The sequence below is a fragment of the Embiotoca jacksoni genome, unplaced genomic scaffold (assembly GCF_022577435.1).
Source record: "Embiotoca jacksoni isolate LCO1_2020_lvr unplaced genomic scaffold, fEmbJac1.0.p SCAF_3, whole genome shotgun sequence".
In the NCBI taxonomy this organism is placed as follows: domain Eukaryota; kingdom Metazoa; phylum Chordata; class Actinopteri; family Embiotocidae; genus Embiotoca; species Embiotoca jacksoni.
In genome coordinates this window covers 24,069,977-24,093,763 of record NW_027185381.1, presented here as the reverse complement: position 1 = coordinate 24,093,763, position 23,787 = coordinate 24,069,977, and the positions used below count along the sequence as shown (strand labels likewise).

At 42.9% G+C, this 23,787-nt stretch overlaps 2 protein-coding genes across 6 annotated transcripts in view; both read left to right on the top strand.

The window, feature by feature from the left end:
* Positions 1–3,627: 3,627 nt before the first annotated feature.
* Positions 3,628–5,628, top strand: LOC138206104 (C-C motif chemokine 4-like). Its single transcript, XM_069162604.1, has 3 exons — positions 3,628–3,773; positions 4,665–4,782; positions 4,891–5,628. Exons 1-3 carry the CDS (start codon positions 3,707–3,709, stop codon positions 5,003–5,005), a joined length of 300 nt encoding a protein of 99 aa, XP_069018705.1. The 5' UTR covers positions 3,628–3,706; the 3' UTR covers positions 5,006–5,628.
* Positions 5,629–7,890: 2,262 nt separating this feature from the next.
* Positions 7,891–23,787, top strand: part of septin15 (septin 15) — a 49,679-nt gene continuing 33,782 nt past the window's right edge. For 3 of the 5 annotated variants that reach the window (XM_069163014.1, XM_069163013.1, XM_069163011.1), the window contains exons 1-2: positions 7,891–8,228; positions 13,561–13,660. In XM_069163014.1, the coding sequence (XP_069019115.1) occupies positions 8,190–8,228; positions 13,561–13,660 (139 nt within the window). In that variant the 5' untranslated portion in view covers positions 7,891–8,189. Of the gene's footprint in view, positions 8,229–12,805; positions 12,883–13,560; positions 13,661–23,787 lie in introns of those variants that run through there. The other 2 variants (XM_069163012.1, XM_069163015.1) reach the window with 2 other exon arrangements.

Below are 23,787 nucleotides of genomic sequence, written 5' to 3'. Positions count from 1 at the left end.
ATGTAGCTTGGTCTTTGTACTGTGGCTGCGGGATCAATAGCTTTTCTCTTTCTAAGCTTCTTCAACAAACTGCTTATTTTCTTCTGCTTTTCTAAAAAAAAAAAAAAAAAAGAAAATCAAAGGAACTTTCCCTCTCGACTTGTGTCTGTGTCGTTTTTTTGAGGTCATTCAATGGGCTGCAGCCAAAGCCTGTGTGGAAATAATCAGTACAACGACGGACAGTGACGTCAATCCGGCGATGAACTTTTGCTCGCTTGCGGTACGTTTTCACCCTCAAGTTTTATACAAGTGAAACGGCGCTATTGATTTTGTGTGTGTCACTTTATTTCCTCTTTTTCTCAACATATCATAATATAAATGAATGTCTCAGGGTCTAAGACGCTCCAGAGTCTGGCATTGAATTCAAGCTCAAATAATAACATGTTTGTCTCCTTTAAAGGACAAACTATGAAGAAGTGAAAGAACCTTTAGACGAGTCCTTCTGCTTTTGATGAACAGAGGAAGTCCAAAACTTTTAATTTAAATACACTTCTCAGTCAAGGGTGAAAAAAACTCCTCTCACACCGAAACTGAAGTCAGACCAGCCTTATTTGACAAACACGAAACCAGTGGAGCGAAAACATGTCAAAGAGGCAGTTTCAAGTCCTTTAATATAAATGGTTTCTTTAAGTTGAATTAATCAGTATTTGTATGAATAATTGGTGAAGGCGCTCATAGTGACAAACCCACAGAGTATTATCATCCAACTGTGCAGAGATTTACAGCGCTATAAAACAAATACATAACCTCAAATGAATACTAATGTTGTAAATAGGTATCTGATTGCTTCATACGTTGTGTTATTAAATCAGTGCTTTTTTTTTATATAGTTTGTTTTAATGCCCAGATGTGGCCAGAAAACAATCGTATGAAGCTGCTTTAAAAGGTGCTCGGATCATTATTGTTGAATATGAAAAATAGGGTAAAGAAAAAAAAATCTCCCAAAAATGTTCCCTCTTCCATTACTTTATGTTAAGGATGCTCACTCGAATGTGTTTCAGCCAGGCTGCGAGAAAACGTGTGATTAAAAAAAAAAGAAAAAGAAACTGGGTAAGTGGGTTACACGAAAGCTAATGTTGCTCTTTGACTGGTGGATGTCTAAATAATTAACTGTATGCTGAAATATTTACAGTAATATAACAGAGTTGGGGTTATAGCTCGATTCACCGCCCACAAGTGAGGAAAACATGAATTAATACTGATTTAAATTGCTTTTAATTTCAATCTTCGAAACTTTTGGTGAATCAACTGTCATTTCCTACGCTACTTTTTTGGACCGTGTTTAAATAAAATGACATTTTTATCGTTGAGTTGACGAGGAATTGGTATTTGGAACATAATAATCCCAACTCAAAGTCAATTTACTTGCCTTTTGCTGAGCTTTCAGCAGTTTGGACTTTGTAATTTCGGTGCCGAGAGGACGGTGACGTAGATTTAACCTCAGATCATTTTATCATACAACTTTAATGGAGAATTTAAGCTATTTTATTTCAAGACACATAAAAAACTGAAGTGCATGAAGAAAAAAATGTCGATCGTTTAATCATGCAAAATAAAACTAACTGAATTCCTAAATTTAGATTTGATCATGTCATGTTGAAAGGTGTCTTCACAGGGAGATTACTACGACTCAACTAAAAATACAGATGTGAGTCAGACGTACAGATGCGCCTCACAAAGCTCAGATGTTTCTTCAGCTTAGGAACCTTTCAAGTAAGTTATTGCCTTAGTTTGGACATGAGTTTGGACCAGTTCGACCCATTTTCCTTCCACAATTACTTGATGTTAAGGATATTTAGCAGACTGCGTTTCAACCAGACCTCCAAAAAAATAGTAAATTTTGAGAAAAGCTCCAAAGATTTTTTATTATTATTATTTCTGGTTAAAAGGGTTCCTCCATCTTGTCCTGAGATTACTTCTTATCTTTTCAAAAGAAACAACAACAACAACAACAACAACAAAAAAAACCCGCTGCTTTCTGTGGCTGCAGGGGAGTTTTGTCAAATTGGACTAAGTATTCCCGACAGTGTCACCACGGCTCATGTTTTAAACTGCAACTCCTTATTTTAACAGAGAGCCTGCGTTACTAACTGGACACATGCAGTCTTAGGAGAAGTAAACATTTACCAGGCGCAGGAAAACAATATGAAGGCGCAGATTCATATGCAATATAAATCTGGATCCGCATGAGGAAAAGCGCTATGCGTGAACCGACACAGAAAGTGTTTGGATCAGAGGTGGTCCGACTCTCGTTGTGTTTGGATCTCAGCAGATTTGAAATCTGTACGATAATATAGATATAAACATGCGGATACCTCACACCGGCTCGGGAGATGCAAGTTTTAATGGGAAGTCTAAATGCGAAGACCTCCGGATCCGACGTCAGAATCCAGATAACATGTCCAGATCGCACGTTAAAGGACAATTCCACTTTATTTCCTCCCTCTGTATTCCCAATTAACACATCCATTTTAGCTCTATGGGTCATGCTAACTTTGCACAGTCCACGTGTCTGTTGTAGCGTTTCGGGTAAAATTGCAGGTTGAATTTAGATGGAATTATTCTCTGAAAGGGGAAACATGGAAGATGTCTAGTTGAATTCACTCAAAAACAAATCATCCACACGATGTGAAGAAATAGCAGCGTTGACATCAAGACCAAGAGACATCATCCTGTCTTGCAGCAGGTGTAGATGAGGTATACGTCGGGAATATTTTTGGCTTCTTCTGCTTCACTTTCTGATCATTTTTTTTTTCCTCTCAAAAGTCCCGTGGTTTAACAGGAAATAGAAAGAATTGTGACCCTTCAGATGTGTTTTCGGGACCTTCATGTTGGGGACCACCGATTTGGTTAGGTTAGGTTAGGTATTTACTTTATTAATCCCCGAGGGGACATTTTTTTCGCTACAGCAGCATACAGAAGCAATAAGATAATAATAGAATAATAGAAAAGCAGTAAAATAGCAGTAAATGAAGAGTGGTCCAGCTTTTTCAACAATAAAATTGCTGATATAATTGTTGTTGTGACGTCATTGGGGATTCCCAAACTGGTTTTGATTGTAGCTTCCATTGTATCTCAGTCAGTGTTTTTCCTTACAACAGCTGATTATCTTGGTTCACCGGGTGGTTACCGACTTGAATGTTGTTGCTCCGTCTATTCAAGGCCTGATTATCAAACCGTGCGTGTGTGGCTCTCCTGACCTCTTTTCTTTTTTCGGTCTGTTCACCAGGTTTACTCAGGCAGCTCACGCAGCTCTTCCGCGCGGGACAACCCCGCCGCGGTTTAAACCGGAGCTGCACTGTGATGACACCGTGACGTGTCAAGCAAGTGTGAGATTTTCACGAGAGCATTCGAGTTCGTGTACTATCCGAAATCACAAATGAGGAACCGGCTCTCTGTGTGTGGTTTCCCCCGTGCATTACATTTCGCTTGTGATCAAAATTTCCAGTCCTTTTTGTCTAGTCTCCTCTCCTATGTTGTGCTTTTTTTCCCTGACATCACCCCCTCCCGCCCCCTTTTTTTTTTTTTATTTTTAGCACACTATCAGGCCGCCCCTGTGACTATAAATGTGGAGGAAAGATGGATTGAAGGGACAGAGAGGACAGTGCAGCTCAACTGAGACCGAGATCCAACCGCTGAAGACTACACGCAAACACACAGTTGAAGGATGGCTTCCCCTCGTCTCGCTCTGTCCGTGGTGGTGCTGCTGCTGGCCGCCGTAGCTATGACTGAAGGTAAGATGAAGCTTCGGCACACGGAATCGCTTTAATTTGACCGACGTTTGATACCGTAAGGTGGATTGAAGTCGATTGATTTGTCGTGAGGATCCACGCATAAATCGGATTCAGCACACTTATAAGTATAAAACAAAAAAAACAAAAAAAAAAAATTAAAATTTTCAAACTTTAAATGGAGGAAAAACAAACGCATAACACATGACAAGTTTGATTACATTCATTGAAAGTCTCACTAACTATATAATTGTTATTACATCAAATAAACTACTGCACTTCTACTAAAATACAATGTCTGACCGTAAAACAAAAGTAATTCACCATTAAAGCAGAACTAATCAAAAGTTTTGTCAAAAATAATTGATCAAATTATAACGAATTTGACCTCAACTGCTGATTACTTGACTGTGTGCAATATGACCTTTAGAGAGATTAATATTCAAATAATTATGAGCAGCGATGTTGTTCAGATTGGCTTTAATGGCAGCAGAAATCAATGCTTTTGAGTCATAAAACTTTAAAGCTGCACTATTCAATATTTTTACACAAACAGTGGATCAATTTATAACGTGTGAAAGAGGTCGTTCATAAATATACAAATATTTATGACTGAAAAATATCGTTTATTTCAGCTTTAATCGCCGCAGCAATAAGCATTTCTGACCCCAAAAATAAAGTCGTTGATCGTTAGAGCCGCACTTTTAAGTATGTTTTCATAAACAATTAATCAAACGATTGTGCGGAAAGGAAAGTGGTGATTAATACAAAAACACTTATGACTAAAACTCTCGTTTAGTGCGGCAGAGATTCGTGTTTTCTGATCATCGCAGTGAGTCGTGGACCTTTAAAGCTGCGCGGTTGTTGACTCGCCGCTGTTTGTGTTTTTTGCAGCTTTGCGCGGCGCCGGCCCGAAGAAGTGCTGCCATCAGTTCAAAAAAGGCCCGGTGCCTAAAGGTCTAGTGACCGGCTACTTCAAGACCAGCCAGATCTGCTCCAAAGCCGGCATCATGTGAGTACGCAACCGCTAAAAACAAAATAAACATCACCACCGCAACAACAACAACAACAACAACAACAACATCCTTCCAAACCCGCTGACGCTCTCCCGCTTTTTCAGGCTGAAGATGGTGACGGGCCGCCAGCTGTGCGTCCGACCCTCCGACCCCTGGGTGCAGAAGCTCGTCAGCTACCTCGACGCCAAGTCCACCCCGGGAAAGATGTCCAACCTGTAACCATGGCAACAGCTACCAAAAAGAAAAACCTGCCATGGTTTGATGCTGCCAATTTTCCAAACTATAATCCAGCAGCTGCATCTCCGCGTCTATGCAAACTATTTATCGAATACTTATAGATGGCATAATCACAGATGATATTTGCGGTGATGAGATGATTTTTTTTTTCTGCCACGTATAAGAAACATTTTTATTGAAACATTTTTAAGTTACCATTCTTTTCTTCATGTTTTCTACATTTTGTGTTAAGAAAGTTGTATGTTATTACAGGACGACAGGTATATTTTGGTTTAATATGACACTTAAAGTCGGACCGTGAACACTGTGAACTTCTTGTGTTTTGTAATGTTAACTGACGAGCAGCTACTTTCTCTGTAAACGAGCGTAATGCCTCCCGACTCCACCGGGTGTCATCAGTAGAGTATAAGCTACCGGCTGAGGCACTATGGCCTCAAGGCTCTTTGCCTTGGTTCCTATTTAAGGATGTGTTTCTATTATCAGTCATGTTTTCGACTCTTTTACCTTCTTTTTTTTTTCCCCCAGACAAAAAAAAAATATTTATTTCTGTATGCTTATGCTACTGATTTGATTCTTTTAAATTAAAGCGAGACAATACGTGAAAGCTGAAATATGATTCCCTCTTTTCTTGCCAGGAGTCTAAGTTGAACATTTTATTGGTATTTATTTATTCGAATAAAGTAGGAATTCCTTTCCACTATGATTATCTTTTAGTGTTGCATAAACTAGTGAGACACAAAGGAGCTCGTGCAATTGGTTCGATTCAAAGCTTTTCATTTGATCTTTTCATCTTTATTTTTGACTTCCTCTCAGATCTGTGAGCTCAGATGCTCCTCTGGAATCTGTCTCATAGCATCTACAATGGAATAATGAGTTTTTTTTTTTTTTTTTCCCCCTTGAGCCAAAACAAAAGCAAAACTATACAACTTTAGGAAGAGGAAATAACACATCATTCTTCTTCCAAAGAAAAGATCAATTATTCAAGGTGAAAAATGCACTTTATTCTCAGTTGGCTACACTCAGATGTTTTTATAGCTGATGCTTACCGTGGTCTGGTTTGACCTGTAGCTTGTCAACGCTCATGTTGACCAATGGCAGCGAATTTTAAGAAGCGGTGAAGCTTTTGGTCTGTTTTTAAGGCCAGAATCAGATTTTTAAACCTTACCAAGAAGAAAAATATTACAGCATAAAAATTTGGACTCTATCGTTTTCCACATTGCCTGGTGTCAATTAGACTTTTTGTAGTTGTTTTGCATGTTTTTATTTTAGTTGAGAGTGTTTTGTTTCTCTTTCTTCTTCTTTTGTGTATTTTTGTAGTAGTTTTGCCTTTTTTTTTTTTTTTTTGCATCTATTTTCCCACATTTTGTGTCTCGTTGTGCATGTTTTGTTTTCTCTTAGCACTTATTTTACATCTTTTTGTTTGTAATTTTTCAGTCTGCATGATTGTTTTGTGTATTGTTTAGTTTAGCATGACTTTCCAGCCAGAAATGGAAGCGCGAGGGCCCCCTGAAGCCTCTGGTCCTCGGGCTTGCGCCCAGTTGGCTCGTTCACTAATCCATCCATGATTACAGCTGAAAAACAGAAGCTCTCCAATAATGAAACGGGAGTGAGGACATGGAAAAATTCCACCGTTTTATGACGTTCACCACCAAACCAGCAGCACTGCTTGTATTTAATCCAGAAATGAGCCATGTGTTTTTGAACCATCACTAAATCTGATGAATAGTTTGGTTTTTTTGTTATCAAATTACCTCCTCAGAGCCAATTCTGATCCTAAATGCTCCCCTGTTATATTTTTGATGAGACCTACTGTGAATTCCTTTTATTTCGTGGCTGTCAGAGCGATCATGTGATCTCCGTCTCAGTTGATCACACTTTTTTTTTTTTTTTTTGACGTGTTTGTTTAGTTTTGGTGTTCACAACAGTCTTTGAAGGCAGCAGATTTTCACCTGCAGCACTTGAAGGCCACACACTTACAATCAGATGCCGAGCACGGGTTTGGCCAATAGGAAAGCGGATCTCGGCTCCCCTCAGGTGCATCAAGCTGGTCAGACATAGCCAGCTGCAGACCGGAAGTAATGTCCGTACTTTCAAGTAACTCATTTGTTCAAGATTTTTAATAGCAGCACAACTAAAAACACGGATGGATCGTGTGATATTTTTGTGTTGTTTACATTACAGTTTTACTTTTATCTTGTATTCTTTTTTTTTTACTGTTAAGTTTATTCACAGCTGCGGAAGTATTTTATAATTTTTTTTTTTTTTTTTTTAAGTTGATTTCTTTGAGTGCATGCATTTCTGTGCTTTGTGACACTTTAATAGGCTTCGTTAACTGTCACAAGGTCACTGCTCCGTATATCTGGCAATGAGGGTGTGTGTGTGTGTGTGTGTGTGGTTCAGACAAATTTCTCTGACGGAAAATAATGTATATATTGATCTCGATTTTGGAAATAAGAGCCTGAAGCCTGCCCATGCTCTTGCTGAAAAGCTGCAGCTAAAACTTGTAGGAGTTTAGTTGTTACAGGCTAAACGTTTTTTTTCAATTTAAATTTTTTTTTTTTTTTTTTTTTAGGGTACCCCGTGATCCCTTTCCTCCCCTACACCAGACATCCTGTGTTAGAACAATATTGTGAGTTTCTAGCAATATGATCAAACATAACTTTATTTGAGAATATGCCTCACATGATAGCAATATAAATTTAAGTTATAGATTCCACAAGATTTGATCAGTTATATCAGGCTGCAATGTAAAAAAAAAAAAAAAAAAAAAAAATTAAAAAATTAAAAAAATGGCCTGGCGGAAAAGAGCGCTCTTATTCTGAAATTCTCCACCGGATGTTGCCTCTTATAAATCCCGTTTGTGTTCCTCCGAAGGAAAAACAGCCGTTGGAGCGTTCTCCTTCACTGTGCTCCATCTGTTTGTAGTATCCGTTAGCGGCCATATGTAATTTAACCTCATTCATTCACTTTCAGAGACACTTCGCCTCCTTCTGTTTACATCGAACTGCGTTGTTGTTGTTTTTTTTTTTTAATTTTTTTTTTATGGTAAAGTGTGGAAAGCTCCGCGTTTCTCTCCGCTCCTGTGGTTCTCCCGGACGTTTATCGGTGTGTGTGCGCCCTCGGTGAGTGTCCGTTGCAGGCTGGGTGGTGACAGCACGGCAGCACAATGATCGAGCGACCAGATCCAATGGTTTCCAGCATCGCCGTAAGTCAATTTCCCTTTCAAACCGGAATTAAATTAATGACTGTTTACTGTCCCCACCTCCCTCCTCTAAATATCCTGTTTTAAATACCGTGTTTTAGTCGTACTGGAGGGGGGGGTGGGGAACTTCCCACCAAACTCCATTAAGAATCAGCCTGTTTAAGGATATGTTGGATATTTAAACGGATATATCCACGAATAAAACATCACCGTCACCTTCTGGAAAATTTTTTTTTTTTTTAAAAATCACCATTTTCACCGATAACTTCGGCATAACGTGCTTCCCCCGAGCGACGTGTACTTCAGTACATTTAATCGTTTTAAAACAAACGAATCACGCCTCCTTCTGCGTAGCCTCACTCCGGTCGAGGCGAAGGGTGTGCGTGTTGAAACTAATAGTGATTTGCCTTTTGTTACAATAGATTGTGTGTTGTGTTAATTTACCTTTTTTTTTTTTTTTGGGGCGACGCGTTTCTAATTTCTTACAAAATGTCAGTTATTTGAACGGTTTGAGGGTTCCCTGAACGTTACACGGAACAAGCGCGTATCGGGAGGACGTGGTCTGGTCTCAATTATGGCTCCTTGAATTGTGGGAAGAGATGGGGCCGTCATAAATTCTTGTTTAGACGTGTTTTCACGGTGTCACTCGTGAAAGTATAGTCTCGAAGCCGCTGATTGATATTAACGATTTGAGGATCAGAGATCGTGCGATTTTGCTCCTCTGTGCCAAAGTCCCTTAAGAAATATCGCAATTTACACGATGAGCAACATCCATCCCCCCCCCCCCAAAAAAAAAAAAAATAAATAAAAATAAACAGATGAAGCAGGACATTACTTCGTGGACTGTATTGTGTGTGTGTGTATATTTGATAATAGTGTGTGAATCACTCACTATTAAGAGATATTAAACCCTGTTGTTTTAATTACACTGTAATTACACTGTAAAGAAAGTCATCCTAAAACTGCTTGATTCTTGAATGGAGTTTGGTGTGCATCCATCCACGCTGGTGCACTTAGCAGGGAGCACCCTGTCATCATCTGTGGAGGGGGTTATGAGACAATGGGCGCCTGGGCACAGACCTGCAAAGGGCCCTTGATTTAAAGAGGCGTCTTTTTGGTCATTTTGCATCCCGTTGTGCTCCTCTCGTGTCTTGGTGTAGTGGATGTGTGTCCCTTTTTGTTAATACTGCATTTGTTTTGGTCATTTTTAGTTTGTCTCGGTCATTTTGTGACTCTTTGTAGCTGTGTTGTGTCTTTTTTTTTGCTCATATTGCGTGGCCTAATCGCTTTTTGGTCTCTCAGTGGTCGTTTTGCATCCATTCTAGGTGGTCGTGTGTATTTATTGTACATTATCTTGCATCTTTAGACACGTCCCATCGAAAAATGCGAACAGAAGCTTTTGCCCCGACCCCTTTGGGTCCGTGGGACTTTTTCCCAGTGGGTCCCGTTCAGTGACGCTTCCAGGCATGTAGCTCGCTTTGTTTCGGGCTTTTTATACTGTCAGATGCATTTAGCAGTGAGTGATTACTCGTCACGCAACACACCACACATTGTGTTTTGTACTGTATCTTGTTTGTGATACAGACGGAGGTGATTGGCAGTGACTCTCTCTGGTGTAGCACCACCGGGAGTGGACATGCATGCTGTGTCCTGGGAGAGATAGAGGTAGCACTGTGCTAAAGACAACAAAAGAGAAATGACACAAACGTCCGCCCTCCTTCTGCAGTGCCAAGTCATTTAATATGTGAATACAATTCAGAAAAATGAAAGTTGCACGCAGCTAATGGAGGCAGTGAGAGGGCCACAGCATCAGCTGCTGAATGCATGAGGAGGAGGGAGGGGGGGAGGGGGGGGTTGACTGGCAATGCAGATGACGTCAGTGAACCAGGCAGCTACTATCACCAGTAGGATGGGCCGGGGGGGGGGGGGGGGGGGGGGGGGTGTGTAACATGAACTGTATGGACTGACTGGCCTCTCTCTCTCTCTCTCTCTCTCTCTCTCTCTCTCTCTCATCCCCCATTACTTCCTTCTTCTTTTTTTTTTGCCCCGTGCCTGTTGTTCCCTCTGTGAGTCACATTTCTCATGAAAGAAATAACCACATTAATCAGGATTCATTTCATAAGAGTGAACTGCTGTTGCAGCATCGTGACTATAACACAATGTTAATTTAACACATTGTTAAGCTGATGTTTTTAAGTGCAACACAGACTCCCTGTAAAATATGATGAGACTTTATTTAATCCCACAGTGGGGAAATTTAGTCGTTGCAGCAGCATAGAAACAAGGTTAGGAAAAAATAAGGTGCACACGATAAAGAAAAAAATTACAAATACGTATACAATAAAATAAGATGGATAAAATATATATATATATATATTTTTTTTTTTAGAAAAATTAAGACCAATGAATAAATACACACATACAAACTATACACAAAAAAATAAATAAATACAATACTGTACATGCATGTGCTCATGAACATGCATACTGTATGTGGGGTGCACACACACACACACATACTGTTTTACTAACGACCAACATGATCTTTTTACACTAACAGTTAAGCTACAGGGAAGTGCGGGGGGAGGGGGGAGGCACCTTATATAACACACAGAACTCGTATGTGGGTGGATCAAACATGGAAATGATGGAAAGTGCTTCAAGGCTTGTTCAGAGTAGTTGCGCCCGCTGTGAGCTGCGTGCATCACTAGTATCGATCCGGCCAATGGATCGTTTCCTTTCCTTTTTCCTGCAGTCTGTGTGTTTTTCATAATATCCTGTAACGTACAGTTTCCCCGAATGTTACGCTGAGCGGTAGAAACGTGCAGAGTTAGGCTGAAGATACCGGACGTTTATCAGCTGTGGTTTGTGAGTCGACTGTCTTGTTCCTCAATGATGACTACAGGGAAAACAATCCTATAACATTTAATAAACATAAATTAGGTTCACATGAGCACAAGATACCTTAACAAGTTATTGGGAGAGTTCGTGGGCAGATACAGGCCGACTATAAGACCGCATTTCTTCTCCCTTCATTCCTCGAGTCTGTTTTGAATCCTGGAACAAACTGAAGATGTGGAGGGTTTATTTAAAGGTTCGGACCGAGGCGACTTAAGGCAGGAAGTAATATACTTACTGTCCGATCTACATTCACAGACCGTTTCTTTGTAGTCGGGTTTCTGCTCTACCTGCCAGGCTGCTGCCGGCGGCACGTCCAACAGGCCTCCAGAGGCCCGAACTGACACCAGGGCCGACGTTGCATTTCCGCAGCAGGAACTTTCCCTCCAGAAACAGGAACCTTTTGAGGATCTTAGTTCCGCTCACCAGCGTTTCCGTGGAAAAACCTGGATCTAAAATTAGAGGAGATTAACTGAAAGAGTCCCTGCTTCGGAGGAGGACTTTCTGGAGGTTCATAAATGGCCAGGCGCTAAATGCTGCTACGTGTTTGAGCGACGTTCTCCACCAGAATTTGAACTCCAAACATGTTTTGTCGCTTGTACATGGTGACTACAAATAATCACGATGGAGCTGTCCAAGAGATTTTACAGACGGACCAAATAAGTCCAGGCTTTGTTGTCCATTTTTGCAGAGGACGACCATTAGTTTGTTTTTAATCTCGGAGGGGCTTTGGCCTACCCGGTCCATCTTTCACTCCTGGGAAAGTTCCTGCACGCGAGTTCTTGGGGAAATTCAAAGTTCCTGGAACTTTTTGGTGGAAACGCGACTTTTCAACTAAAACGGGCCTCATTTCTGTTTAGCATCACGTGACGCCCGCAACACACAAAATATCCTTCCATCATCAAGGCTTCATCTAACGGTTATTTTCATAATTGACATAATCTTCAGAATTTAATAAAAAAAAAATTCAATCAATCGTTTAGTCTATGAAACATCACAACATTGTGTTGCATGTCATAACCCAGTGTCTCAGCCTCTTCGCCGTTGACCGTCCAACAAAGGTAAAAAAAAAAATAATAAATCGCCCAAATATTCGGGGGACGATTGTGTAATAAATAAAAAGTGGCACTGATGATTAAAAAAAAAAAAAAAAAAAATCTCAATTTTTCTGTCCATCGACGAACAGATTTAATCGACTCGTCGTTTCAAAGATTTGCATCGAACGGACAGAAGTAGATCAGAGCGATGAGTTTGGGATGGTGACGATTCAAAAGGCAGCGACGCTTATCTACGGCAGCCTCGACACGACCTCATAACGCCCCATTTTACAACAACCAAACGATCGGCTCGCCCTGTGACGATGTCATTAACCTCAGCTGTGGCTAGTTTTTTATTTTTTTTTATTTTTAAACTGCCTCTATCAGCAGACTGCTCAGTGTTGCACTTTCTTTTTCTTTTTTTCATTCGGTACCATGCATGACAGAGCCGGAGAGGCCAGTAATCGATTGTGTTTGCCTCCCGTAGCGTGCGGGACGAGCTCGCGGTGATTGGAGGAGGGGAGGCTGGGGAGGTGGTGGTGGTGGTGGTGGTGGGGGGGGGGGGGGGGTGGAGAGGTTATCACGACAGCAGGCTGGGGAGATGGTAGGAGAGAGAGGCAGAGGGAGGAGATGAGGGAAGGGAGAAAGGCAGCTGTGATCCAGTCTGCCTTCGGCCCGCGACCTGTCCCGCGTGAGGCGACGTGATGGACGGCGTCCATCACGTAGGACGTTTGTTTTTTTGTGATTTGTTTTCTTCGCTCGGCCGCTCGAGCTTCACAGTTCCGCTTTCATGCTTTGACGAACCCGTCGGCTCCGTTTATTGGCTACTTTTCTGCTTTAGCGCTCTTGTCGGATGGACTTTGGCACCGTCGGGTCCACTTCCTCTTTTCCATCCTCTTTGGACGGGACAGCCTGTTATTCCTCTCCGCCCTCCCCTCCCCTCCCCTCACCTCACCTCCTCTCCTCTTAAAGCAACCCTTTTTTTTTTTTTTTCTTCTTCTTCTTCTTCTACTACCCACTCTTGTATTTATTCCAGCTGCACTTCACATCAAAGAGGACTCTGTAGCTGCAGGACAGGGGAAAAAAAAAAAGAAAAAATGCTAATTACAGGTTCACGAAAAACACCGGGTTTTTTTTTGTCACTTTTCACTATCCAGCTCCGTTTATTTATTTTTTTTTTTTTTACTTCTGTGTATTTGTTTATAAACACGTATGAAATACCATAGCAACCGAGTTTGTGTCTACGTACGTCCGTGTGCTGATTAAGGCTCATTTATGGTACATTAGAGCCTGTTTAAGCTGATCAAAGTTTAAGCGTGCGTGTGTTTATTGGTCATTCATGCTGTTTGGTGAACGCGTTAACAGAAAAGCGTGCGCGTGTCTTGTGCGTTTTCTTTCAGCAGCGGAACCTGGAGGGCTACGTGGGCTTCGCCAACCTCCCCAACCAGGTGTACCGGAAGTCCGTCAAAAGAGGGTTCGAGTTTACGTTAATGGTTGTAGGTGAGTTTTTAAAAAAAAAAAAAAAAAAAGTGTCTGACCCGCCCGGCGAGGAACGGGAACGTGTGTGTGTGTGTTTTTGCTTCTGTTTTGCGTGTTGCCGAGGCAACCCGATCTTCGGTGTGCGTAAGCGGGTCGTCGGCGCAGGTTGAAAGGAGGTGAAGCATGCGCGGCATCCAGCGCTCTCAGCTGCTCCGGATGACAAGTTGACGATATAAAAAGCGGTTTCCCGCAGAGCGACGGTGTCCCGCGAGGCCCCGTCCACTGACGAAGAATGTGAAAATATTGTTGTTGTTTTTTGGGAAACGCTGGATTCCCACAGTCCCAACCCCCCCTCCCCCCACCTCCCCGCCCCCCCTTCCCATTCCTCCCCCTCCACCCCCCGGGGATTTTTTTTTTTTCTCTGTAAGCCTCAGGATGCACAATGACATGTGTGTGTGTTCTGGATGATTTCATTTGGAAGGAGAGCTGCAGGATGTCGGTTCAAGTATGAATGAATGTGGCTGACTGGGGGGACGGGGGACGGACAGAGTGGACAGAGGGGTGGAGGAACTCTGGGGTTTGGCCGTCTGTATGGACACGAAGCAGATGATGCTGCAGTATTGTTTTGACATGTTGAACCGTGCACGGTGTGAATCGAGGCTCCAATGAGCAGATATGGATTTAACTGCAGATGCTCCGCAGAGATATTCAGCCGTCGCACACAATCTCGTCTAAATTGATCTCGACACCGCGGACGTTTTAAGCCGAAATGAAATATTAAACCTGCAGTGTCAGTGAGAGTGAGAAATACGCCATCCGCACGGCAGGCTCTGCAGTAGTCGGCTCCGCTGCCACTTTCAGGGCTGCAAAATGGTGTCTGTGTTGTTCTGAGCGTGTCGGTACCCTCAGAATGACTCATTTCACCATCAGAATCTGATCTGTTTGGGCTGATAGCATTTGGGAAGTTGGGAGGAGCTGCAGGATTGATTTATTTTGATCCAAATTTAGCATCGGGCTTCATGGGAAGTTTGCCGGCTCTGCTTCCGTCTTTGCCCACAACCAGACGGCAGATTTAAAAAACCGTGTGTATTTGTAGAATACAGAGAAACGTACGTGGTTTAATTCAGTGAGCTTGAATTCAACAGACATTCGTTTACATGTAAAAGTCACGCGCTTTAGCTCCGAATTGGGACTTGGTTGTCCGGTGCTTAATGTTAAAAGACGAAAATTGTTATCCTGCTATTAAAGGAGAAGCTTGCTCTCAATCTGCGTTCTTAAAATTGTCAGAAAATCCCATGAAAAGCAAAACGACATCATGTTCGTCTATCCCCGTCTCACAAGATAGAACTCCTTAACACACACTGACGATACTTTGACTTTCTTTTGTTGGAAAGTATGTAACTTCACCTGACACCCATTAAATTAGATCTTGGCTGTGACAACTGCACTCTTCCTGCTTCTGGTAACAACAGGGACACGAAATTATACAATAGGACACATTTAGACCTTTTAAGGAAAAGTTCAATATTTCAGGAAAAAGCTTCTTCCTTTCCAAGAGTGTCACGAGAAGATTGATACCAAGCTCACGTCTGTGTGTTGAGTACAGAGTTGGAGAGGTTGAACGGTTAGCCTGGCCCAGCTTAGCATAAGGAAACACACAATGATATAATGTGCTCATTGGTGCACTGGCGAGCTGCTTCCTCCAGCCTTCATGCTAAGCTAGGCTACCACAGTCATTACTTCAGTACCGTAGTTACAGCACAATCGTTGTATTAATATCACTCTCCTCGTTCTCATGAAGAAAGAAAATAAATCATATTTCCCAAAAATGTCAAACTGTTCCTTTAAAACCATTATCTAACCAGAGGTTTGCAAATTCTGAAAATATCATAAAAACTCAAATAATTCACCTCCTGTCCGTGTCGCTACTCGGTGTTGGTTTCGTGCTGTGCTTCAGGATTTCGCTGTATTTGCGGCATATATATATTTTTTTGGCATTACTCTTAAACTCAGCCGCCATTTCAAATGTTTTAAAACATCATAACTCTAGCTCTTCGCAGCTTGCGGTGACCCCCGAGGAGAAAGACGTTTAACACAAAGAGGCGTCCGATCATTATCGTGTCCGCCTGGGGTTTGGGCTTCCTGTTTAGTAAACAGCCGCTGTGATGGCTTGGGAGAGAACCAGAGAGACCCACAATCAACTCCATCCTGTCTCAGGCCTCCTCTCACAGATTTCTGGGCCGCGAGCCCCGTTCATCCCGGCTGATCCAAAAGTTTCACACATAACTAGTGTGTGAGCTTAAAGAGGAGGTTCAGAGGGAAAGGCTCTCGGCTGGAGTTGGTTCATCCCACTTCTGAATGTTCTCCGAGTCCCAGAGCAAGTCTTTGTTTCCCAACGGACACTAGATGAAACCGTTTAGGGAACATAAAGAGACTCGATCTGCATATAATGTCATTGACAAAAACAAAAGTTCAAAATGAAAACTAATTAAATCTCCATCATTTTCCATTGAGCTCAAACCAGCTTTTGGACTTCGGTCTGCTTTCTCTCCACCAACTTGTTTCTTTTTGGACTTGCCAACTATTTGTTCCCGCTTGGCACTTAAATATTGAGCAGATTTGCGCCGCTTCTGCATTTGTATTTGCCGTTTTAAATGCTAGTGTGACCTGGCAAGGCTCCGGCAGACGACTGCTCACTGCTTCCTTTCTCTTCGCTGCGATTATAGTCTGGAAACCCCGTTTGCATTAAAGTTCGCTCGGCCTCTTTGAACGGTGGAAGAATCAGCGACGCATACGGGTTTTTTTTTTCTAAACGTGGTGTCACAGCACATGCAGCGACCGCTGCCAGTCGGTTAAAGGCTGTTCCAAGTGTTTCAGAAGGAACTGGAGGTCTACGCTCATTAGGATGCAGAAAACCGGAAGCGATTCCCTTCATAGCGCAGTCAGACCCGTATGTTCCCACCGGGCGAAGCGTGACCGGTCCTTCCAACTAACTCTAAAAAAAATAGCTGAAAAAAAAATCAACACGAGTCAATCAAAAGTATGATTCGTGAAGTCTTTGGAATATGACCTGAATTACACGACCGAACTCTTGACTCGGTAGAGATTGATTCATTTCCAAGTTTAAGAGGACAAAGTGATGCAGAATACTCGAAGTCAAAGCTGAAGAAACGATGTCCGTACGCACACGGGCGATAAATCCTCTCTTCGACAGGAAGTGACCCGTTGGAACTTGCCAAGTTGTCACTGAAAACGCAGCTCGTGTTAGCGTGCGTGTGTGCCCAGCCACGGGTCAACAGGTTAATAAGTCCAATTAGATACGGAGGGCCACTTAACAAGTTGGCTCATGCAGCTTTAGCGCCGTAAGCTGCACGCTGCCCAATGAATCGGTTAGAAATCTAGTCTGTATACAGTTGAAGTGAAATTTTACCTCAAACTATTTACCTGTGTGACTTTCAAAAGCAGCAGAAATAAGTTCTTTTTTTTTTTCTTTTTTTTTAATCATAAAACGTACAATCGACCAAAAATAAGGAGCGCAAAGTTCATAAATATGACCACGAGCACAGAACAATGTCATGTAATGGAGATTTGACACAGGGGGGAAAAAAAAAGGAAATACCAGTTGTTGGAAAGAGAGACAGAAGAACTGATTATGTTTTGATTGGAGAAGCAGCCAGCTGGAGCGACAGCACAGGGCAGCCTGTGAAAGTAACGACTGAAGGTTGGCTTCGACGCTGCTGTACTTGGCGTCGGAGTGAAGTGTGAAAGCCTGGCCGGCCTCGGAGGCTCGGTATTGTTCCGCTGTAGGTTTGGAGCAGACAGATGGTGGAATATGAGATGACTGGGTCGATGCCTGCAGGTCTTTTTTTTTTTTTTTGCTCAAAGTCCAGCAGTGCAGGCGGAGACGAGAGGTCGTTTTCTTTCTTCTTTTTTTATTTTTTTATTTTGGCATCCGGGACACTGAAATATGAAGGTGAGCCACGTGGTTAACAACACGGTTCACTTCCTGTTTACGAGCAATAACATCCACGTTTCTAATGTGTTTGTAAGGACTACCTCACCCCCGGTCGGGACTTTAGTCCATCTTGTCTGCAAGTGTATTCAAAGCATGGCATCACAAATAGGACTCTTTATCTGAGTCATCATGAAACCAGAAAGCTCTGTTAACAATTTTCCTTTTTTCTGTATCCATTGTGCTGTAAAATCTAATAAGTTATATAAAACAAACTCATTAAAAATGAAGTTTCGGAAACTATGATAAAACCATGATGAGGATATCTCTGTACTACACACAGTGTGTTATGATAAGTGTGTTTTTGGAAACCAGGAGTTTAAAGTGTCTGAAAAATGCGCGAAATAGTTGCAGGTTTCTTATTTTAAAGACTCTTCTATGGACTTTGTTTTGATTTGTTTTAATTAAATTGCTGTAAAATAAACATTGTACCATCACCATGACAACTCCCATTATGAACTCTCATAACAATAATCATCTTCCTCTTTGTTAACGGCCGTTTTTGTGAGTGTCCTGCGTCAAACCTGTGCTGTCGTAACTAATTATGGTGAAGTATAATTTCATTGGTGCGCTGCTGAGCTCAGTGTGAAAATAAACTCGTCCGATGTCGTGTGTGGCCGAGACCAGGAGACATAACGAAGGTCTGACTGGCTGAAAAATGAGCTCTAATGTGTCGGATGGAGAGACGTTGCAGATTAACAGATTGTAATGGCATCCAGCTGCACACAGACCGTGAGTGGGTAAATGTTACAGCTCTTTGGAAACAGCATCACAGCAACATTGGTGGGGGCATTTATTTATATATATATATATATATATATATATATATATATTGGTGGGGGTGGATATATTTATGTTCGTATGTATGAGTAAGGTTGCCACCAGAAACCGCTCTACTGGTGGGTTTTTTCTCTTTTCTTCCTCCCTTCTGTCCAACTCTCTTGTCTTCCTCCGCTCAATCCTGCCTCTCCCTTAGCTCTGATAGTGGGAGGGGGGGAAGGGGGAGGAGGGGGAGCTGCTTCCTGCCCCCCTTTTGTCCAGCTGGCAGATTCAATAGAAAACTCCTGGAAAGATCAGCGAGATCCATCGCCAGTTGCGGAGAGAGCTGAACAGAGCGGAGAGTCAGATCAGAACTGAGGAGAGGGGAAGCGATGGCCGCTTCACGCTGCTTCTGATGTGTAACGAGGCCAGTAGCTTAAACAGCCCCCGCTGCCCCCCACCCCACCACCACCACCAACACACACACACACACACACACACACACACACTCAAAAAGCAACTCAAAAAGAGAGCACGTCAGAAGCTTTTTGGGTGTCTGACCTCGTTAGCAGAGCTGAGAGTCTGATATGATCTGATACAAGTGGGACTTCAAAAGTTTCCCTGACCAGAAATTAAGTTCTCATTAATCGTATAATCCAACATTTGGCTCAATCCAACACTGCAGCTAATGAATGCTGAGTATCAAACTAGAGCTAACGTGATTTATCACTTATTTGGACCATTAATTAACTTCATTTTCAAGCTAAAAACATACATAATAACATGTTCTGAGGTTTAGTAAACAGAATCACTTGCTACCCGTCAGCACCTGTGAATGAAGCTAATGTGCTCGATGAGCCTGAATCTCTTTTACAGTTTAGTCGTGGTTTTCTGTTAATCTGCTTCTGATCCGCATTTGATTGTCAAACGCGTCGCTTGTCTGTCCTGTTGTTGTTGTTATAGTTATACTTCTCTAAGCTTTTGAGTTCTGTGTGTGTGTGTGTGTGTGTGTGTGTGTGTGTGTGTGTGACCAGATAAGACGGTGTGACAGGCTTAGGATTGGCCGCCTTGCCCACTGACCTTGCAGAAGGGAGTGAGTGAAGGAAGGCTTTGCTCGAGTTTAATCTGCTGGATTAACCAGATGCGTTCATACACACCGTACACACACATTCACTCCTGCACACACACACACACACACACACACACAGTTTAAATGTCAATCTGCATGGCTACTTCACTCTTATTCCCATATCAAACTGTTATCGTACAGGTCACGGTTAATTTACCTCACAGAGCACTTTATTGGGAACCTGCTTAATTATGCAATTTTCCAATCAGCCAATCGCGTGGCAGCAGTGCAACGCATAAAGTCGTGCTTGCACAGCTTCGGCTAACGGTCGTGTCGAATGTCAGCGATTGTAGCGTGATCGTTGGTGCCGGACTGGCAGGTTTGTGTATTTCTCAAGCTTGTTGATCTCCTTGGATTTTCACCAGTTTCAGAACGGTGCAAAAAAAAAACAACCCAAAAAAAGCACAATAATGGTCTGAATGCTGCAGTGTGTCTGAGAATCCCCTTCAGGCCACAGTTTGCCATCTTCTAATGGCTGCTTTCCGCAGTCACCACATCTGAACCCAATATAACGCCGTCGGGGACGCGGTGGGACGGGGAGGTTTTACAGCGTGAACGCGCAGCTGAAAAATTGGCAAAAACGATGTGATGAATCTGAAAGGAATGTTCCTCACATTTTGTGGAGTCCGCGACACAGAGAGTAGAGGCTGATTCAGAGTGAGTGAGCTGTTTCCTAATAAGAAAACGATCTCTGAGTGTATTTCAGCTTCAACCAGTTGCCATCGTTGTTCCTCCAATCAAAAGTGTGACGAAGAAAAAGAACTGTGGTCGCGAAACTTACTGGCATTTGATGATTTATGGCTGACTGTAATTCCTCATTTTTGAATTTCACTTCTCTCAAACTTTATGCAGGCGACATAAATGTAAAGGTTGCCATGCCTACAGATTTATGTAAATTAGGGACAGCAAGTTTGCTTTAATACCTGCTGTTCTCTAAAAGAGATTTCAGGATCTCGGCCTGCTTAAAGAACAAGAGTAAGATCCAGAAAATGTTAATGCAGATTATGTAAATCATCATCTGTCTTTTATGTATTTTTTTATCTGAGGAAACAGTCCATTTATAGTGCGCAACATTAAAATGCAATCAGTAGCATTAAGAGATGATTCGCAAATACGGTATTTTCCTTCCTAAATCCGTGTCACGACTCAACTTTGTTTTGGGGAACCATTTTTTTTTGTAAAGTAAAGCAAGTTGTGCACCAGCTCCAGAGACACCCGTCGGGTCTCGCTGTGATTTTCCGAAGGACTTTCCCCGTCTTTTTTTAATTTATTTATTTATTTTTTATTAAGTTTGGGGGGAAAAAAGACATTTAAAATGGGTCTTTGGCGTGGCATTACAGGAAATACGCAGCTGCAATTAACAACATTTAACAATGCCTGCCATCCTCTCAGATGTGTCCCGCTGTTGGTCACGCAGGTTTACTGGGACGGCTGAATGGACCTGAACAGCCGTTATTAGTAACACCTGTGCTTTTCCTGCTGTGACAAGTCAAGAGTGTCGACTGGGAACGAGTGTAAACCGCTTTGCTAACAGAGACTGAAATCTCAAAGTTTTTGTAACATAATTGGAAAAGTTCAGTTAATTAGACCCATCAATATTATTACATAATCGCCTGGTTTCGATTACTTGAGCGTAATTGTCATAGTTTTGCCATAATTGTCAGAATTGTTTCCATTCGTCTCTGTAAAAACTGCCGGATGAAACCAACAGAAATGTCAATATTTTCTTTTACTACATTTCACATCTTTCTCCAGCATCTGCGGTTTGACTGGCGGCGATGTCATCGCGTTGCCCCCCCCCCTCCTCCCCCTTTCTCTGCTTTGGTTTAACGGCACACGAGAGGAGAATTAGCGCCACCAAATATTCATCCCGAGGCGCTTGACTTGTACCATTCAACCGACGACATTTCAATGAGCATTTATTGACATAAACATTATGGATTCTGTCGCAAAGCCACAACACTACAACCAATAAAAAGCTCTTCTTCTTTACAAGGTGTATTATTAAACTATGATTAGGCTTATAGCATAGTAGTGGCATAAAATGAACAGAATTAATTTTTTTAATTTTTTTTATTGTTAATCACATTTATGTCTGAATCCTCACTTAAGAAGTAGTCTTGCCAAGAAAAGGAGGTCTAATATCCTCGGGTAGCGTTCAGAGGTGGAGGGTTTGAAAATGGGTAAGAAGAGGCAAAATGGAGCAGGAACTCGGCAGCTTTTAATCTGCAGTCCAACTCTCACCTTCGGTCCTGAGTTCAACACCGACAGACCGGCGGTACAGATACGAGGGGTCATAATTAGTGTCCTACCACGCCCACACCGAGCTCGGAGCAGAATCGCTGCTTCTTAAGGAGTCAACCGATTTCTTTCCGGCATCACGTCTGGGGTCCGATGTTAAAGGAAACCCCAGGAGAAATCCCAGAACCCATTAGGCCAAGGAACGGCTCAGGGTCTCCGTGGAGGAGTTGGAGTTAGTACAGAGAAGCACATGTGGACCTCAAACCCGGACATACCGCTTGAAGAGGCCATGAATGGGCTATTGTGTTGTTACTTTTTTTTACTGTGCCCACACCCTCTATAAAGCATTACGGGCAGCGCACAGCTGTGAAGCACAAGTAAAAGTGACATCATGGATCTGGGTGCTTCTTACAGGCTCCAGTCACTTTCTCGACAAGTGATTGTGGACGATGAAAAATAAAAATAAAAAATAAAAAAAAACGTGTAATGGGAAAAGACTGGTGGCTACGAAAATACATTATGCCACCCCAAAACCTCATTTCCTGGTCTCCGGGCAGGCCGGCTGGAAGCTACAGAATGATGTCACGGTCTCAAGTTCAGTACTTTCCACCCCGATCTGCGTCCTCGATCTGCGGTCAGTCGAAACGCGTTCAGTCGTCTACGTTGGAGCCGAGCAGCCGCCTGTTTACAAACCTGCCTCACAGGGTTGCTTCAGGGTGCAACACTCTGTGTGTGTGTGTGTGTGTGTGTGTGTGTGTGTGTGTGTGTGTGTGTGTGTGTGTGCGTGCGTGTGTGCGTGTGCGTGTGTGCGTGTGCGTGTTCATGCATGCTCAGTCAAACCACTGCAGGCAAGTCTCTCCCTCGCGTCCCTCGTTCTTTCTCTCTCGCCGTGCTCCCGTTCCCCTCCGTCTCTATTTTGAGACGCACATGTCCGCCGCGACCCGGCACGTGACGCTTTCTGTCAGATTTAGTCTCGGGGCCCGGCGGATCGCAGCAGAACGCTCGCTCTCGAAATGTTGGTTGTAAAAACGGAATGGTCAAACCGGAGGAAAAGTGGGCCGGTGTCCCTCCGAGGCTCCCGTAGCCCGCGTGGACCGGCTGCTGTCGGGCTGGTTTTTCGACCCAGCCTGCGCTCCAATATCCACATCGACACGCCGTTAGTGACCGTGCCGGAAAGATGAGGCGGTACGCCCCGCTACGGAGCATGTCAAATTTATTATGCTAAAATGTCCTGTCAGGTCGGCTTTCGCAGTGTGCGGGCCAGCGCGCCGCTCTGGCGGTTCTGACCCGCAGTCCTCTGCGCGGCGGAAGATACGTCAACATCGACGGAGCCGCCGAGGCAAATGGTGGCGCTGAGGCTCCGCCCACAAGAAGAAGAGGCGTTAAAAGGAAGCGTACTCGTTCCAAATCACGTCCTTTTGTCTTTTCACTACAAATGCAACTCTGTGGACCGCGATGGATTTGACTAAGTGGGTCAAAGTTCAAGGTGCATTTTTTTATTTTTTTTTTTTAATGAAGTAGTATGTCCCAATTATTAGTTCGCGTACTGCATGCAGCGGTATGGACTTTTTAAGGGGAGCTGCGCTACGTACAAAAAGTAAAAAGGAATAGTACAGTTCAGTTCGGGTTCCCTCTCTTCCATCGAGTCTGCCAGACTTGCGGATCCTAATCTTTTACCAAAACACTGACCTTTGACCCTTCTGCTTCAGCCGGTCCTATTTAGCCTCAACAAAGGAGAATTATCTTTTCTAACAGTGTTGGTGTTCAGCAAACACAAACTTCCCTCTCATCCACCGCCTGCCTGCTGTTCTTTTCTTCTTCTTCTCTTCTCTTTTTTTTTTTTTTTTTTTTGTTGCCTGTATGTTCCCCAGATGCCCCATTTCACACTTTCTGATTCAGCCCTCACACACGTCTATTAGAGGTGTGTGTGTGTGTGTGTGTGTGTGTGTGTGTGTGTGTGTTTGTTTGTGTTGGGTGCTAGTTAGCAGGCCTGTCAGGATGTGAGAG

Excerpts from the sequence above, each read along its gene's own strand:
- LOC138206104 (XM_069162604.1), top strand. The coding sequence starts at position 3,707 with ATGGCTTCCCCTCGTCTCGCTCTGTCCGTGGTGGTGCTGCTGCTGGCC. Across the intron at positions 3,774-4,664 it reads CGCCGTAGCTATGACTGAAG|CTTTGCGCGGCGCCGGCCCG; the intron begins GTAAGATGAAGC and ends TGTTTTTTGCAG. Across the intron at positions 4,783-4,890 it reads TGCTCCAAAGCCGGCATCAT|GCTGAAGATGGTGACGGGCC; the intron begins GTGAGTACGCAA and ends CCGCTTTTTCAG.